This window comes from Haliotis cracherodii, unplaced genomic scaffold (genome assembly GCF_022045235.1).
Source record: "Haliotis cracherodii isolate W230 unplaced genomic scaffold, xgHalCrac1.p SCAF_8, whole genome shotgun sequence".
NCBI lineage: Eukaryota > Metazoa > Mollusca > Gastropoda > Lepetellida > Haliotidae > Haliotis > Haliotis cracherodii.
In genome coordinates this window covers 58,382,656-58,399,727 of record NW_027266341.1, presented here as the reverse complement: position 1 = coordinate 58,399,727, position 17,072 = coordinate 58,382,656, and the positions used below count along the sequence as shown (strand labels likewise).

Below are 17,072 nucleotides of genomic sequence, written 5' to 3'. Positions count from 1 at the left end.
ATGCATGTCTTCGTATCTCAATTGCACGGATCGCTGCTCATGATGTCAATCACTGGATTGTCTAGTCCAGACTTGATTATTTACAGACCGCCGTCATATAGCTAGAATATTGCTGAGTGCGGCGTTAAACAAGAAACAAACAAACAAAATGTTTCAGAGGATATGTGAAGTCGAAAGAAGTGGTTTTGGACAGAAAATTCATTAACTAGTACAAAGAGTATCAATATCTACATACAAATCATTCGACCTATTTTGCTTTCAAAAGTTAATGTTTTCGTTTATCAACTTTTGTAAAATTGCTGTATTGTAGTGTATTTAAGTATCCACTTGACAGGTACATGATAGCATTTAACAGTTTCAAGACCTTCATGCTATGGCTTACTACATGGTTTACAAACTGTTGCAGGCTTGTGTTCAGCCAAAGTCTGCTGTCACTGGACATCATTGAATACTTCCTGGATTTCATCGACAAGAAAGCAGAGGAGGCAGCCATGCAGAAGGAAGAGGAGAGACTAAAGAAAGAGAAAGAAAAAGAGGAGAAAGAAAAAGAAGAGAAGGGGAAAGAAAAGGATGGGAAGGAAAAGGAAGAGAAAGACCAAAATGGTGAAGCCAAAGATGGAGAGAAGAAAGAGGATGGAGAAAAGAAAGAAGATGGAGAGAAGGAGGATGAAAGTGAAGAGGTAGAAAGATGAAAGAAAGAGAACATTCAGTCAATTTAATCACCTGATTCGATATCAGACAAAACATGTAACAGTGTCAAGAAACACACACATAAATATAAATAATATTATGTTTACATTTGGCATAAGGGGGAGTTTCATGCAACTAAATGGAATGCAGGTGCCCCACCAATAGATCCAGCTTGTTATTTTACAAGTCGCCACTGGGGCCCTATCACAGGGGTAGGTTCTACAAATCCAGGTGTTCTTTCCAGGAAAATTGCAGATGCCAAAGGTAATGAAACTGCCTGTATAGTGGGAAGGGTGGCGAGGTAGCCTAGTGGTTATAGCACTGCCTCAGGATGCCTCACACCTGGTTCAATCCTGGTTCCCATATGGTGAAATTTCTCAAATTTGTGTAAAACCATACCCAGAGTGGAATATGCAAAAACAAATACATATGTCTGTGTCTTCTGAATCGGACTGTTCATGTATGAACCAACACAATCTGAATGGTGTATAAGTCTGACTGAACATTTTATTGTTTTCAGTTTGTCCAGACCGTGTTCGGGAAGAGCTGGACTAAGGGGGCAGACTATTTTCGAATGGATGGGTCTACAAGTCCACAGCTCCGCAGTCAATGGTCGGATCATTTCAATGATCCGGAAAACTTCAGGTACGTTGTGCAATCTCCTTAAAGTCAAATATTTTACTCTGATGTCTCTCTGGCAAAAACTCAAACCCGTACCCTTTTGAAAATTCAGCGCTGAAGCGTATTTAATTCTCGCTTATGTGCGAGCAGAGTATCCTTTGTCTCAAAAAGGGACATGAACAGGCAGTTATGAATGAAACAAAATAAGGCTGCTGTTACAATGTGGTGGATATGTTATGCCCTGTGTTATTTCTCAGTGTCAATGACTGCATGTGTGGTCTAGTGGTAGAGCATTTGCCCAGAGAGTGGAAGGCCAGGGTTTGATTCCCGGCCACATCATACCAAAAGATGGTACTTGTTGTTACCCTGCCTGGCTAGGGGTTAAGGGGCTAACACAAGGGCTGGTTGGCTTGGCTTGGCTTGGCTTGAAGTTTGATGCTATGTCTGAGTGGGGTTTTCATGTTAAGCTGGGGCATGATATCTCTGTGGGCTGGCACTGTAATATCAGCACTAGTCTGGATTTGTACAAGAGCGCATGCACACACATCGCTATTAGAGATCTGTTTTTAGTGCTTTAAATCACGTGAGCACCATGATTAACAACTTGTAAAGATTTGAAAAATATCTCTTGATGCTAAGTTGACGGTACACATTTGCAAATCCTGCAATCAACTGAAATCTGCATGAGAGTTTACAAACCGGATGTTGATTTCACTATGCATAGACTGGTTAGTCCAGCCAAAATAGAACTCCATACTTCCAGTATATATCGGCAAGAGTGGAAACTGGACTTTTACAGTCAGTTAACTCCCTTGCCTAGGGGAACATGGAACGATGCGTTTGATTTGGACCTTCTTTTGTGTTTGGTGTATGACATCTTTGAAAACAATTTTGTTTCTTAAAATTTTATTGTGGTAGTTTTTCTATGTAAATATCTCCCTCAGAAACATACAATTCATGTTATCCCTATTATGATATCGCTGCAATTACTGCTGAGACCAGTGGAAGACCTGACTCATTTTGTGATAATCAGTGAGTTTTTATGTTATTGCAGATCTCGCTTGTTTCTGATCTCAACCAAGGCAGGAAGTCTTGGTATTAACCTGGTTGCAGCAAACCGTGTCATCATCTTCGACGCTTCGTGGAACCCGTCGCATGACATTCAGTCCATCTTCAGGGTGTACAGATTTGGACAGACTAAACCCTGCTATGTCTACAGATTTTTGGCTCAGGTATGTGAAGACACTCACTCACTCACTCACTCACTCACTCACTCACTCACTCACTCACTCACTCACTCACTCACTCAGATTTCCTGGTCTGCTATTTACAGACCGCCATCATGTAGCTGTAATATTGCTGAGTGAAGCATTAAACATGAAACAAACATACAAATGAACCTTTGCTTTTCATTAGTCAACCGAAATGAATCGGTTGGTCTGGCTCAGTCTCGTACAAAAAGATGACCAAAGATGGTACTTGTTTCCCTGTCTGACACTCAGAATTAAGGGGGTAAAACAAAGACTGGCCAACGAGAGTCAGAGTGGAGTATCCATGTTAAAACTGGTATCTCATTTGCGGACACGTGCAAGCAGCATCACACGCGTGCATGAACATTGCTGAATAAGTAAACAATGTTGAACATGACATTAATCCCCATAGTCTTACCTGGCATTTCTTCTTGATAGTTCATTCACCTTTCTTTCTTACTTTGTTGTTTTTTAACGCCGCAATCAGCAATATTCCAGCTATATGACGGCGCTCTGTAAATAATCGAGTATGGACCAGACAATCGTGTGATTTATATCATGAGCATCAATCCATGCAATTGGGATACGATGACATCATCAACCAAGTCAGCGAGTCTGACAACCCGATCCCGATAGTCGCCTCTTACTCGTTCACCTAGTAACTATTCGTCACAGGCAGGCTGATGTGCTGACAAGAAGGATTTTCACCAAGAAATGTGAATTGTGTTTTTCAGGGTACTATGGAAGAGAAGATCTATGAACGACAAGTCACAAAACAGTCCCTCTCCCAGCGAGTCGTGGACGAACATCAGATTGACCGACATTTCACTTCAGCTGACCTCAGCGAACTTTACCACTTTAAACCTGAACGCCTTGATGATCCAAATCAGCCCAAAACTATACACGCCTTGCCGAAGGTGAGTCAGTAAAGGAATGGATGGCTAAGTGATATGTTTGTCATGCAGAAAAGCATGGTTTGGTTCATGGTGTGGCAGAAAAATTATGCTTTCATTAATTATAAGAAGCTCTGAACCAAGTACAGCTATTTATGTATTAGAGTTAAACAATGTTAAAGCACCTTTCTTATCTAGGATGTACTCCTGGCTGAGCTCCTGAAGCAGGACAAACAGATTGTCAGGTTCCACGAGCATGACTCCCTGCTGGAGAACCGTGCTGACCAGACATTGACGGAAGAGGAGAAGAAGGCAGCCTGGGAGGAGTATGACAACGAGAGGAAGGGCATGACCAACAGGGGTGAGCAAGGGGGATTACTTTCAATTTGCCGAACCCATTCAAGATTGCCTACTTTGCAATTGTCAAGCTGAAGCATAGATATTTGATCCCTTTGTTGAAAGGTCCGGGGTAGAATAAATTGGCTTTGTTCTTGATGGTGTGTCAGTGCTCACACATCAACCACAGGTATTCCTGCTTGTTGGTCTATTTAACAAGATGATGTTTTCTTGTGACAATGTGCGTGACTTAACCCTGATTCTTCTCACTCCACAGTGGCCCAGGCCAGCACAGCATCTGGTGTGGGAATGTTCAGCCCGGACAATGTCCTGCAGATCGTACAGATGGTCAAGATGAGGGTAGGTTTCAAATTGACAGTACATACAACACTCCGATTACACATACATGTACTAAACAAACTGGTTTCATGTAATTGAATACTAAGTACTTAATTACTGGTCACAGTGCAGTAGAGATATTGTTCCAAACAATACGCATGAATTGCTGCACAGTTCAAAGAACCTAACTTTATCAATGTTTGAATTTAAGTAGGGACGTTGATTCTGGGGTATGTTTGTTTGTTTGTTGTTTAACGCCACACTCGGCAATATTCGAGCTATATGACGGCGGTCTGTTAATAATCGAGTCTGGACCAGACAATCCAGTGATTGACATCATGAGCATCAATCCACGCAATTGGGATACGATGACGCGCATCAACCAAGTCAGCGAGCCTGACCACCCGATCCCGTGACTCGCTTCTTACGGCAAGTATGGGTTGCTAAAGACCTATTCTACTCAGGATCCTCAAGGGTGGATTCCGGGGTACAATTGGTCCCAAGCAACCTATGCTAGTTGTAACAGGCGACTTACATGGCCCAAACAGCATGGAATGTTGTCATATTAATCACTGGTTATCTGGACCTGTGAAGACCCTGGGTAGAATAGCTCTTCAGCAACCTATGCTTGCCGTAAAAGATGACTGGCTGATTTGGTGCATGTCATCGTATCCTAATTGGGTGGATCAATGCTCATGATGTCAATCACTGGATTGTCTCGTCCAGACATGACTATTTACAGACTGGTATCATAAAGCTTGAATATTGCTGAGTGCATCTTTAAACAACAAGCAAACCCTAGTTATCTTGTAGTCGGGCTCTGCAACTTCCTTGGATGGACGTCATCATACCTCCACAGCTCATGTCAAGCATTGATTCTCTGGTTCAGAATCAAAAATATTTACAGGCTGCCATATAACTGGAATACTACTGACTGGCGTTAAACAACATTCACTTGCTAACACAGCAGGAATAATGCTGCTAGTCCACAAGCCCCAGACTACTTAGATATGCTGTGGACAAGTAAAAAAACAACAATGGTAGTCCTAGACTAGTACCATTTCAGGGCTATAACTCTGACCAATTCTGAATGCTTCAATTTTGCTACAGAACTAAACAGAATATCACAGAAAATGTAAAGATCATAAACATTTTTGTGTCTTTCAAGCAGGACTAGATACAAGGTGCGGACTATTGTAATTAGGTTTCCACTAATCCCTTCAGTTAGGGGATTCTCAGGCTGCTCACATCTGTGACGTGTGGTATATTTCTGATTGTGTGTTGTTTCAGTTTCCCAACCTGCCGCCCGACCTGTTCCAGGCCCAGGTCCAGGCCATCTTACAGCAGCAGATCCTCTACCAGCAGTCCATGCAGAACCAGCAGGTCAGTCAGTGCAGGGCTGGCACATGTTACTTTACACCATGTTGTAGACTGTCAGCTTCAGATAGGGCATGGTATTGGTTGAAGTGATGGTATGTTCTTGGTAGTGGGTTTATTCTTTCGCTCGCTTGCACTCTCTTTCTCTCCCACATCTCCCTTTTTCTCCCTTTTTCTCTCCCCCAACTGGACCCTCTCCGTTGTCTAGTGGTAGAGCAGAAGGTCAACAGTTCGATCCCCAGTCGTGTCAAACCCAAAAAGATTAAAAGATGGTACTTGTTGTTACCCGGTCTTCTGGGCTCGGATTCAGTATACTGTGTCTGAGTGGGATATGAATCTTAACACATTGCAGCATTGTATCTCATTGGGCTAGCACAAGAAAATTGTCATGAGTCCACGCATGCACGCACACGGATGCAAGGTAACCCCATTTCATCTCTTGCTGTCTTACTTTCTTGCATAGATCTCGTCACTAACTCATCTACTGTATTTCAGATTGAACAGCAACGGCTAATGGAGATGCATCGACTACAACGGATTCAGAATGACATTCGCAGCCAACAGCGTCAGATCCAAGTCTTGAACCGCAACAGACTAGCCTATCCCCGTGGAGGTGGTGCAATGGGGCCCAGGATGGGGATGTCATCAGGCACACAGCCTCGGATACCCAACCAGGCCGGAGCGCTACGCAGCATTCTCACGACGCCAAGTGGCAGCACCGGAAAGAAAGATGCCTCCCACTCACGCAGTACCACCCCAAACAACCCTCCGGTAGTGATAGACCTGTCCAAATCTTGATAAGAGGGGACTGTAGGGCCACGTGTGTATTGTAGTCATTTAGACATGATCTTTGTCGGCATTAGTCTGCTGGCAAAAGGATGGGGGTAGGACTAGGATCAGAAACAGGGCTGGCACAAGGGCCTGTTGTCTGGCCTGTGATGTGGGGCTGCAGGTGCAGTGCAGTGCAGGTTGGAAAACCATAACATTATATACAAGGCTTGCTAAAACTTTCACTAGCTTACGTTATTTGTCTGGTGCAGTTTTGACGAGCCAGTGTTTTCAACTTGCTGTGGTTTAAAGTAAACTTGTTGTTATGTTGTTACACAGTCTGCTTCTGTCGTTATCGTACTGTAACAAACAGAACAATAATGTGGAGATGTGTACTGCTGGGAGGCTGACCACTGGTGGTAGCCATAGCAGGATCTGGACCAGACCGTGATGAAGCTCATGTACAAATGGAGATGTAACATTTAATCTTAGAGAGTAAGTGCGTGTGGTGATTGCCTCGTAACATAATGTTTGTATCTTTTTGAAACATCTGTCGTCCGTCTTGTCCGAGAGTTGCTAAGAGAACGAAAGATTTTAATTCTTTTCCTTCATATATGAATTTTAAAAAAGCTTTCGTAAATCAGCTGCATGTCTTGGGTGAAGTTTGTTTTTGCAGACATTTATTCTCATCCCAGTGGAATTGTTAATACTCATTATGTTAATTGTAGCGAGAACATTTCTGCAAACTTGCAACATGTTTCTTTTCAGAAAAAGGCGTTCAAAATGGTAATGACTGACTGATTCAAATCTGAACCTCCATAAGGGTTAACTGGTGGCATTCACTCATGCCAAACCCCCAGACTTATTTCACATTGATACATTGTGGGAAGTCCATCTTGGTGTCCTGTACTGGAATATTGATTAATAATAGCACAACCTTCCTCACTCGCTCCCAAAACTCTTTGCAGTGTCCAATTCAGATAGTTCTCTAACAGTAACATGTACATGGATATCTCTGTATCCTGTTCGATAAAGAATTCCAGATTTACCCAAATTAGGATCATCTGTGTGCAATAGTGTACTTGTCACTTCCGCCTTTTCCGCACATGGGAATTCATTGTGGTTAAGATTCGTTCTCAGCCTTCTATGCTCGTCGTACGAGGCAAATTAGTGGATCAGGCGGTCAGACTCGGTTGATTCCTTGTCATTGTACCACAACGTTGTGGATCGCTGCTCATATCAATCACTTGTTTGTCTGACCCAGCCTTGATTATTTATCCAACTTTTACCTTACATTTAAATGGACTGCTGTGATATGACTGTACTAAATGAACTTTCTAAAGGTGAGCACCACGAGGCAACTTTCTGTATGTGTATAGACATTTCAAAAAGATTGTTATTCATTCAGCTGGAAAGGAATTGTGATGAGGAACCAAGTGTGTACTTTTTATTTTTCCGGATATTGGTGTTTGTGGTATGTGAAGAATCATTTGACATCAGATCTAAATAGGTGGTTCTGAGTTGTAAGCTACAGCTATTTAACCCATCTTACATTAAAATACTAGCTACAAGTTAAGGGACAGCCAATTGTTTTCAATGTAGCCTGCTTAGAAATCGATCGGGAAAACACCTTATGTCGAATAAGTATTTGTTGAATGAAATGAACCAATCTTTATCCGAATGCATTGTTTAAGGAGAAGTAACTCTTCATTTGCATCTGCTAGCTGTCAAAATGGCTGAATCACAGTAACTTAGTGAAACTTTTGACATCTCTACAGGTCTGTATGAATGTTGGTGAGATAAATTCATTGTCAAACGATTCGTCGGGTCACATGTTTTGGTGCACTGCATGTGAGCATATGTACCCCTCACCTGATGGCTTGGGATACATGCGCTCACACATCACATCATATATCCCTCGAAATTGGTTGACAACTTACAATATTCCCTTCATTCAGATTCATCACCATATTAAAGTTGTGAAAACAAAATGTCCTGTATTCCTGTACAAACCACTCAGAGATACCAACACTTTCAATTGAAGCTGAATTTTGTTAAAATCACTAAACTTATTTGTTTATTATTGAAAAGTGAACTTACCAAGAAGTTTTGGTACATTTTAACTGGAGTCTTTCCATGTTTTATCAAAGATAAAATAAATGATATAATATTGAGTGAGTCTGATTTGTTGTCATCTTGAACCAGTATTATGACAATTTTCAACACAATATTTTAGCATAAAGTTTAATGTCCAGGGTTTTTATTTTTAACATTTTCCTTAGCATTTACACTTGCTGAGATTTTTATGTGCAAGTCGGATTCCTATAATGTTGACAGGTATGACCAGTATAGCAGTTATGGTGAGATGGAAAGTAGGACATTTCAGGACCCAGCCTAAATTCAAGTGATCTGCTTTGAAGGAAATAATAATACTGTATCTACACTCGAGGCCCTCATATGTAGGATATTTGGTTTTGTCCTCAATAAATTCAATGTTTTTGTATGTTTTTGTTTACTACATCCCAAGAAGTCTAATACATATCTGACAATAACCGTAATCTCTTTTTATGCCATTGTGTTTTCATTCATAGTTAGTAGTTAATAAAAATACTTGTGCTTTCCTATTTCGATTTAATTTGAAATATTTCTATTTTTTACACAAGTACCTATCGCTTAGTATTTAAAATGTGTGAGAGTGGTTGTTATCGTGCAGACAGTCTTATTTATTTTCCACACCTGTATATAGTCATGAACCTGTTGTATGTACAAGCATGTGGCATGCTTCAACATAGAAACAGTCTTTCATACCATCCATGGTCGTATGCTTTATAATATTTATCACTAATGTTTGTACCACAGAAATTATTTTTGCCATGTTGACCATCTATCATCTAAGTGTAATAATGTTTGGTTGTCATAAACGTGTGTTTCAAAAATACATATTACAGTGTTATCTCAATTTGAATTTGCTTATTAAATTTTCATTAGAAAGAGAAATTAATTTGACCGACAAGGAGACATTTTTTTGGTTAAGCTAGTCTTTATTAAATTATAGGTTTGATAACTAGGTCTTGGCCTGCATTGGTTTGAAAATACTTTAGATATATTACATACATCTCCATGCTTATTTGGCTAAAACTCGATTGACCTGTGTTGGTGTGTTGAGGCTCTCATTCCAAACTTGGAACAGACTGACAGCCTCGGATTTCATGTGTAACGACATTTGTCTGAAGATTAAATGATTAAGCGAGACACTCTTCTTTGTTCTGTTTTGTTACCATCGTTAAAGAATATTAGTATTTGGTGGTGCAGTGAGCCATATTGAAGATACTGGGTAGAATTGGTCTTCAACAACCCATGCTTGCCGTAAAAAGCGACTATGCTTGTCCTTGGAGGCGATCGGGCGGTCAGACTCGCTGAGTTGGTTGATGCATGTCATTGATCCCAATTGTGTGGATCGATGCTCACGATGTTAATCACTGGATTGTCTGGCACAGAATCTATTATTTACAGAGCGTGGTCAAATACCTGGGTTGCGGTGTTGAACAACAAACAAATTATTGACAAAGGTGCTGGAAAGACTCAGGTTATAAGAAGTCTACCACGAAACCACAAACTTGGGTGTCTACATTTACATAGAGTATGGCATCACACTTCAGACCTGGGTTTGCATGTTATAAAAAGATATGGATAGCCCATTGCCCATGCCATCAACCATATCACAGGAGCACCATAACAAAATTAGGAGGGTCATTCTGTTTCCTGCTGTTCTACTGGGGACCTAGTCTGCTAAGAACCCTGAAAGGGTCATCTGTATGGTGATGATGTGGATAGTTACACACAATATTGACCACTTGCGGGTCTGGTCTGGACTGGATAATTTACAGCCTGCTGTCGCATAACTGGAATATTGCTGAGTGTGGCCTCAACAGATAACGGACTCTTCTCATTGGGAGAGTCATCTGGATGTGATCGCCACCAGGCTCCATCACAGGCTGTCCATGTATGATTCTCAATCACCTGCCAAATGGTGTTTGTCCATGCTGCTCCCGTTGCTAGATCTTGTTGGGAGTCTGTGTAACAATAGGCCCCCAGCATCCTACTCTGGTCGCAGGAGGCAACTAAATGGATAGGTTTCTGAGGCTCAGTAACTTGGTTGATTGACATCTTGCTCCAGCCGTGTGGATTGTTGCTCATAATATCAATCGCTGGAGTCTCGTCCAGACTCGATTAATTACAGGCCGCTGCAATGTTGCTGAGTATGGCGCGCGCACACACTTGGAGGGTTCAAACGTCAAGAACGACATCTTGCAAACATGCTCCAGAATTGCTGATGGCGATCCAGAAAATATCAAACATTTACATAATTCTTCTCGGTAGGTCTTGGTTTCTAGCTGCTTGTAACTTTGATAATGCTCGAATAAGTTAAACGTAACTCACATACTGCAGGATGCGTAAGGTTGATAGCTTCGATATTGCCTGTCGATGCCATATGAAAATTCGGACTCGGAACCTCAGAAACAAGGCTGTGTGAGTTTCGCGTTATTCAGTAATGCGTTGTGCAATTTGTTCGGGACTCGGGAATTTCAAAAGGATACAATTTGTTGGCAACCTGGATAATAAATTAGGGTGCAATTTGTAGGGTGGGTTGTGTGTAAACCTGGTTACCAGAAGACTCCTCTCACACTACTGTATTGCTACGGAATACTTGGTTCGATCATAAAGCAGCATACATCTGTGCCATGCCCATCGAATCAGACTTATGTAATGGACATGCGCTGTCGTGGCCTTCGAAACACGTTGTGTTACTGATAAAGTTATATTAAATATACTCCGCAAGGGGGGTTTATACTTAAATAATTAACATGTTCAGAAGTGATTGACTACCTATTAGCATTAATAATCAACTATTTCGGTTGTAACATTCCATAACGCAACGCCCATAGGCGTTAATACCACTGATCGTGCACAGATTGAGAGCGGTCGGCTCTTGTAAATTATACTTTGTACAGCGGGATTATCATACTAAATGGGAATTAATCCGGAAGGCAATAGGATTTCTTCGGTTCACATTTCGACGAGGACGTTCATACCTGCATGAATTCTGTTTGCGACATTTGGTTTTGTACGACATTGGCCAAATGAAATCTCGTCACTTCAGACTGGAGGTGGATGCTATTACTGCTGGCAGTGTAAGGTACGCAGTCTGTTACTTCACGTTTTAAGAAAGCATATTTGCATGTAACTCTTTATCCTAATTAGTAATTACGGCTTTGTAAAACAAGAGAGAGCGCGTGACTGTTAAGTTCTTCGTTAAAGTTCTGAAGGAAATCGGACTAAATATATCAAGATGCCTTGAATATAACATATGGAAGCTGTGGTCTGTGATCTTATATATGATAATGACTGCTAACTGAAACTTCATTATAATGACATATTCAAGGGCGGATCTAGCATTTTTAAAAGGGAGGTCCACGGGTGGATCGATCTCCAACTGTATACAACAAACTAATCGTCAAGACGAACGGTTTCAGTGCGTCTAAGGGTACATCATAAAAACATTAATCTGAAAAATAAAGGGAACAGTCTTTATAACCACGGCCCCTGCATAATTGGATGGCTACATCATACGCTGGGTAATCAAGGATGATCTATGAACCAGTTTAAACTCATCGCGTAGACAAGAAGAAAAAAGTAATTGCGTTCACGATATACAAGTATATTCATATTATAGAGGATGATTATAGCGTACTTATTCTATACCATGAACTCAAAAGTTCCGCATTATCAGTAATTACCATTTGATGCGGCACTTGCGTCTGCTCATTGGCAGTTAATGCACGCTGTAAAAACACATTGTAACCTACACGAGAAATTCATGCATATAACGTGCCGCACGTGCATCTCTTTCAGGTCATAACGAGGCTTCCTACGAAGGATAACGCGTCATGAGGGCTGGAGAGTTGTTGATGGTGTCGGCCATATTCTCCCTCGATCACACACGTTAGTATGCAGGTTATTCTAATTGTTTGCATAGCTCACCTGTCACCGTCAAACCCAGCTTTCCTGGGGTTCTTGAATATCCGAGCCAGGGCCCGCTGCTCGAGGGTTCGGCTCTCAGTGATACTGAGTTTGACCCTTTCACTTTTTTGTTTGTTTGTTTGTTTGTTTGTTTGTTTGATGTTTAACACCGCACTCAGCAATATTTTGCAGCTATTTGACGGCGGTCTGTAAATACTAGTAATCGAGTCTTGACAAGACTATCCAGTGGTTGACATAATAAGCATCAATCTACGCAATTGGAATACTATGACATGCATCAACCAAGTCAGCGAGTCTGACCACCGATCCCGTTAGTCGCCCCTTGCGACAAGCATAGTCGCCTTTTTACGGAAAGCATGGGTTGCTAACCCGGATCTTCACGGGTGGCTTTCACTGAAGAGTGAGTGAGTGAGTTAGTATGGTTTGGACACCAGAAATGGGCTTCACACTTCACTGAAGAGGTAAACAACGTGCATCATGGGGACCAGAAACATCAAACTTTGGGGGGGACCTGGGTCCCGTTCCACAAAGCGATCTTAGCGCCAAGACGATCGTAACTCCCATAATTTGACATAGGCTTACGATAGTCGTAGCGCAGAGATCGCTTTGAGGAACGGGCCCGTGAACTGACACAATGTAATGTGAAACATTGATAGAGAGTGGCGTTATACCGACTCGCTCACTCACTGATATCCATTTACGGGTAAATGGCTGTACTATGAATCCTATGTGTAATATCTTCATGCAGACGCATAGATAATTGACATATCTGATTTGACATGACATAAGTAAAATTCGTAACAGCACATAATGGAATTTATTTGTGAGAGATGATCTTAGGAGGATATTGTGTCTGTTACTCTTATGAGGCATTGGTACATAAATATTCAAAGACAGCAACATTTGTAGGCAAATCGGTCGGTGCCGTGGAAGGAGACAGATGCCCAGTTGAGAAGTATATCGTTGCCACCGACACACCGCAGAACCTGACCTCACCTGGCTTCCCTGGAAATTATATCAGGTGAGCTATGGTATTCGCTGACCAGTGTCCACTGGGGCGGCGGGGTAGTCTAGTAGTTACAGTGTTAGCTCGTCGGCCTGAAATATGTGTTCGACACATTGCATGAGACCCAGTCTTGGAGATATTGTTCGAATATTGTTTAAGGGAAGTTAAACTCTTGTCACTCGTCACCAGTGTAAATGTATATGTATATCTCAAATGCAACAAACGTTTTCATTTGATCTTGCTTTTTATGCCTTGGATATTCTAACACACACATTTCGTAAATTCAAACTGTGTTAAGGATTGTTTTATGACCTCAAAGTACTCTGTGCAGCCATGAACGCTCATCCTTATTGACAAGCGCCATTAATGGTTACCATGTTGCCTGTGTGCGATGATGCATGTAAATGTAAAGGAAGCAATGAGCCATCTTCGACAGAGACAGGTTTTTGGCAGTGTTTGCGCTGTGTCGTGTTTAGAATACCTATTAGAGAAAGTTTGTTGTGACCATTTCCGTTTTAAGTGTTTAGGAAATAGGAATCCGTGAAAATCCGGGATAGAATAGGTCTTCAACCCATGCTTTCGTTAGAGGCGACTAACGGGATCGGGTGGTCAGGCTCGCTGTCTTGGTTGATGCACGTCACCGTATCCCAATAGCGTTGATCGATGCTCATGACATCAATGACTGGATTGTCTGGTCCAGACTACATTATTTAGAGACCGCCGTCATATAGCTGGAATATTGCTGAGTGCGGTGTTAAACAACAAACAAAAAAAAGGAAATAGAATTTCCCATGTGTTTAATGTTTAAATCTTTAAATGGGTTACTGCAACGTACTTTGTAAGTAATGTACACTTTTCACTTCAGGCCATCAGCGTGCAAGTGGTTTATAGAAAGTGATATTCAAGATGGCATCATCAAGTTCAAGGTCATCAAGTTTGAGCTGGAAGGGTCACCGTCTTGTTACAGAGATTATCTGGACGTCAGAGACGGTAACGCTAATATACGTTTGGGTCTTTATTAGTCTTTGATGTTTTTGATGAGTTCCGGATGTAATATATTCCGAAAATATCTCTATTGTCCTCACCACTTTAAATAGAATGGCGATTATGTTTTTTCGAATATATCTGCATGTGTTGTAATACTTATAAAGCGAAAACATGCATTTTCGGCGATATTTGTTTTTTTTGTTGGTTGTTTAACGCCACACTCCGCAATATTCCATCTATATGACGGCGCTCTGTGAAAAAAATCGAGTCTGGACCAGACAATCCACTGACTGGAATCATGAGCATTAATCCATGCAATTGGGTTACGATGACATGCATCAACCAAGTCAGCGAGCCTGACCACCCGAACCCGTTAGTCGCCTCTTACGACAAGCATAGTCGCATTTTACGGCAAGCGTGTGTTGCTAAAGACCTATTCTATCCCGGTTCTTTAAAGGTCATATCTTTTCGGCGATAAAGAATATTAGTTGCAGTGTATACTGATGAATAATATTGGAAAGTACGTTTTTCAAGAATTATTTGCTATATAGCGAAAAGGTTAACGTTTACGTGACTGGTGGAGGCAAATGTCATAAATCTTGAGGACATTTGGGATCAATGTCAGTGAGTGCAGTAAATTACTGGTCTGAAAGATCACACATTGCATGTCGTTGTGTGTCCTGATTGAAACAGCTGCGTGATTCCATTGATTTGACGACACTGCGGTATCAAAATGTTAATAGAGAAGTCAAAATCCAATGTTATATTGTCAAATTAAAACAGTTGTTTTATCATCACCCATGATGTTGGCCTACAGGCCCGTGGCGTCTGAGTCCCCGACTGCTGGGGTGGTGCGGTGTAAAGCCCCCGGGGAAGACGTTTAAGACGTCGGGGAAGTCGGCGACGGTTCTTTTCCAAGCAGTGACTCACGGGCAAGATAAACCAGGCTTCCACATCCAGTACTGGCAAGCCAAGAACGGTAAGCTACTACCTACACGATATAGCCCATCAGGATACCTCATGGTTGTCCTAAAAGCCGATTAAGGCTGCTCATATACTCGGGACCTCTTTCTCTTTTCAGGGAGAAATATTCCAAATCATCATCTGTCTAGGGTATTTTTAATCGTATTAATTCCCATGTAATTATTTTTTTTTTAAAGAAATAAAAAAATTAAACAATTTTGAAACATATGTTTTGTAATTAAAAAATCTTTTTAGACTTGGTAGGAAGATATTAGTTAATCTTAATTGTTAGTGGCTGTACCCTTGATGGGGGTTAAAATTATCAAAATTACCCAGAGCGGGTATGTAAGACCAGGTCATTCGAAGTAGTTGGGTTTTTTCTGCCAATAGTTGACAATAACTGCCAACATCTGAAGGGATGATGTAAATCCGGCTGGGGTCCATGCAGGTAGCAAAGGTACTGTGAGTCCCCATGGACCCTAGCATGGTGATCTACCTTATAAGCTCCTGGCCATCTATAGTCCTTTTTATTATGTATTGTTACATATAAGGATATCTTTTTATGGTTGTATGCTAGTTTTAAATATTAATCTGTGATATTCTAGTTATGTTACTGTCCATCGATGACAGGTTTATATTTAATCTGAATATATGTATTCATAATGTATAACTTCTCGTCACGATACATCTCCCCGAGGCAGGGGAGTAAACTGACTACAAAAGTCCAGCTTCCATCCTTGCCGAACTGGGCTGGTGTTATGGAGTTGCAGTCTGGCTGGACTAACGAGTCTATGCATAGTACAAAATCGCGTTACGAAATCGAAATCCGGTTCGTAAACTGTCATGCAGATTTCGGTCGATTGAAGGATTTGCAAAGCATTTGCACCGCCAACTCGTTGTAAACAGATATCTTCCCAATCTTTTCATGTTTTTAATCAAGGTGCTCATGTGATTTGCTGCACCTCGCGATGTAAGACCCGCTTTATCACAATATAGATCTTGATTATCGATCAGATCGTCTTGACTGGGCGCCGCCATTTTGTTTGAAGCAAATGCAAGTGATACGAGAGGTGGAATCTGACTGGTGCATAGGAGAGGCATAGAAGGGACATAACTCGTAATAGCCACTGGTGGCGCTACGATCGAGTCAAGGAATTCCACCCTTGTTCGGCAAGGGTGGAAACTGGACTTTTAAAGTCAGTTAACTCTCTTGCCGCGGGAAGATGGTCACGATATGGCTGAAACATTGCCGATGTGACATGTGACGTTGAACTCACTCACTCTTTCTCTTTTCAAGACAAGGAGTTAATGCATATTTAGTAAAGAAGCTCACTAGTTAACAATATGTAAGGAGTATAAAAAGTCATGCGCTCTGCACCTGCATGAAAGTAAGGTCTTACCATTCCTTGACATCCTGTGTTATTCTGGTCTTTCTCCAGTCAAGGCTGTAGACCCTTTCCATTCGGCTTGTCCCGGAATAGCACGAGTTGGTCACGGAGGGGTTACGTCCCTTAACCACGTATGCCAGGGTTCCGCTCGGCTTATTTCGGTATTTATATCGGATTATTGGGAGAACTGTTCAAAGTGGCTGTAAGCCCCAACTTGTTCAAATGAATTATATTTGTTCCAGATGTTCTCCCGGACGCCAAGGCGAAATACACAGTGGCTAACTTCATCCTCGGAGGGATATTTGGTGTTATTCTGCTCGTCATCTTAGTTACGCTTCTCTTTCTTGTCATCATTCGCAATTTACGATACACACGAGAGCGGCATTTACAGCATATCAGAATATACTCGTAG

General features: G+C 41.5%; 2 protein-coding genes across 3 annotated transcripts in view; both read left to right on the top strand.

Moving 5' to 3' along the window:
- Positions 1 to 9,524, top strand: part of LOC139450493 (transcriptional regulator ATRX-like) — a 38,044-nt gene extending 28,520 nt beyond the window's left edge. For both annotated transcript variants that reach the window (XM_071232210.1, XM_071232209.1), the window contains 8 exons: positions 407 to 680; positions 1,211 to 1,335; positions 2,366 to 2,543; positions 3,296 to 3,478; positions 3,653 to 3,815; positions 4,068 to 4,150; positions 5,420 to 5,512; positions 6,002 to 9,524. In XM_071232210.1, the coding sequence (XP_071088311.1) occupies positions 407 to 680; positions 1,211 to 1,335; positions 2,366 to 2,543; positions 3,296 to 3,478; positions 3,653 to 3,815; positions 4,068 to 4,150; positions 5,420 to 5,512; positions 6,002 to 6,304 (1,402 nt within the window). In that variant the 3' untranslated portion in view covers positions 6,305 to 9,524. The remainder of the gene's footprint in view (positions 1 to 406; positions 681 to 1,210; positions 1,336 to 2,365; positions 2,544 to 3,295; positions 3,479 to 3,652; positions 3,816 to 4,067; positions 4,151 to 5,419; positions 5,513 to 6,001) is intronic.
- Positions 9,525 to 12,222: 2,698 nt separating this feature from the next.
- Positions 12,223 to 17,072, top strand: LOC139449583 (tolloid-like protein 2). The gene is made up of 5 exons (XM_071231042.1): positions 12,223 to 12,277; positions 13,226 to 13,337; positions 14,188 to 14,312; positions 15,127 to 15,288; positions 16,903 to 17,072. The coding sequence occupies exons 1-5, from the start codon at positions 12,223 to 12,225 to the stop codon at positions 17,070 to 17,072; spliced, it is 624 nt and encodes a 207-aa protein (XP_071087143.1).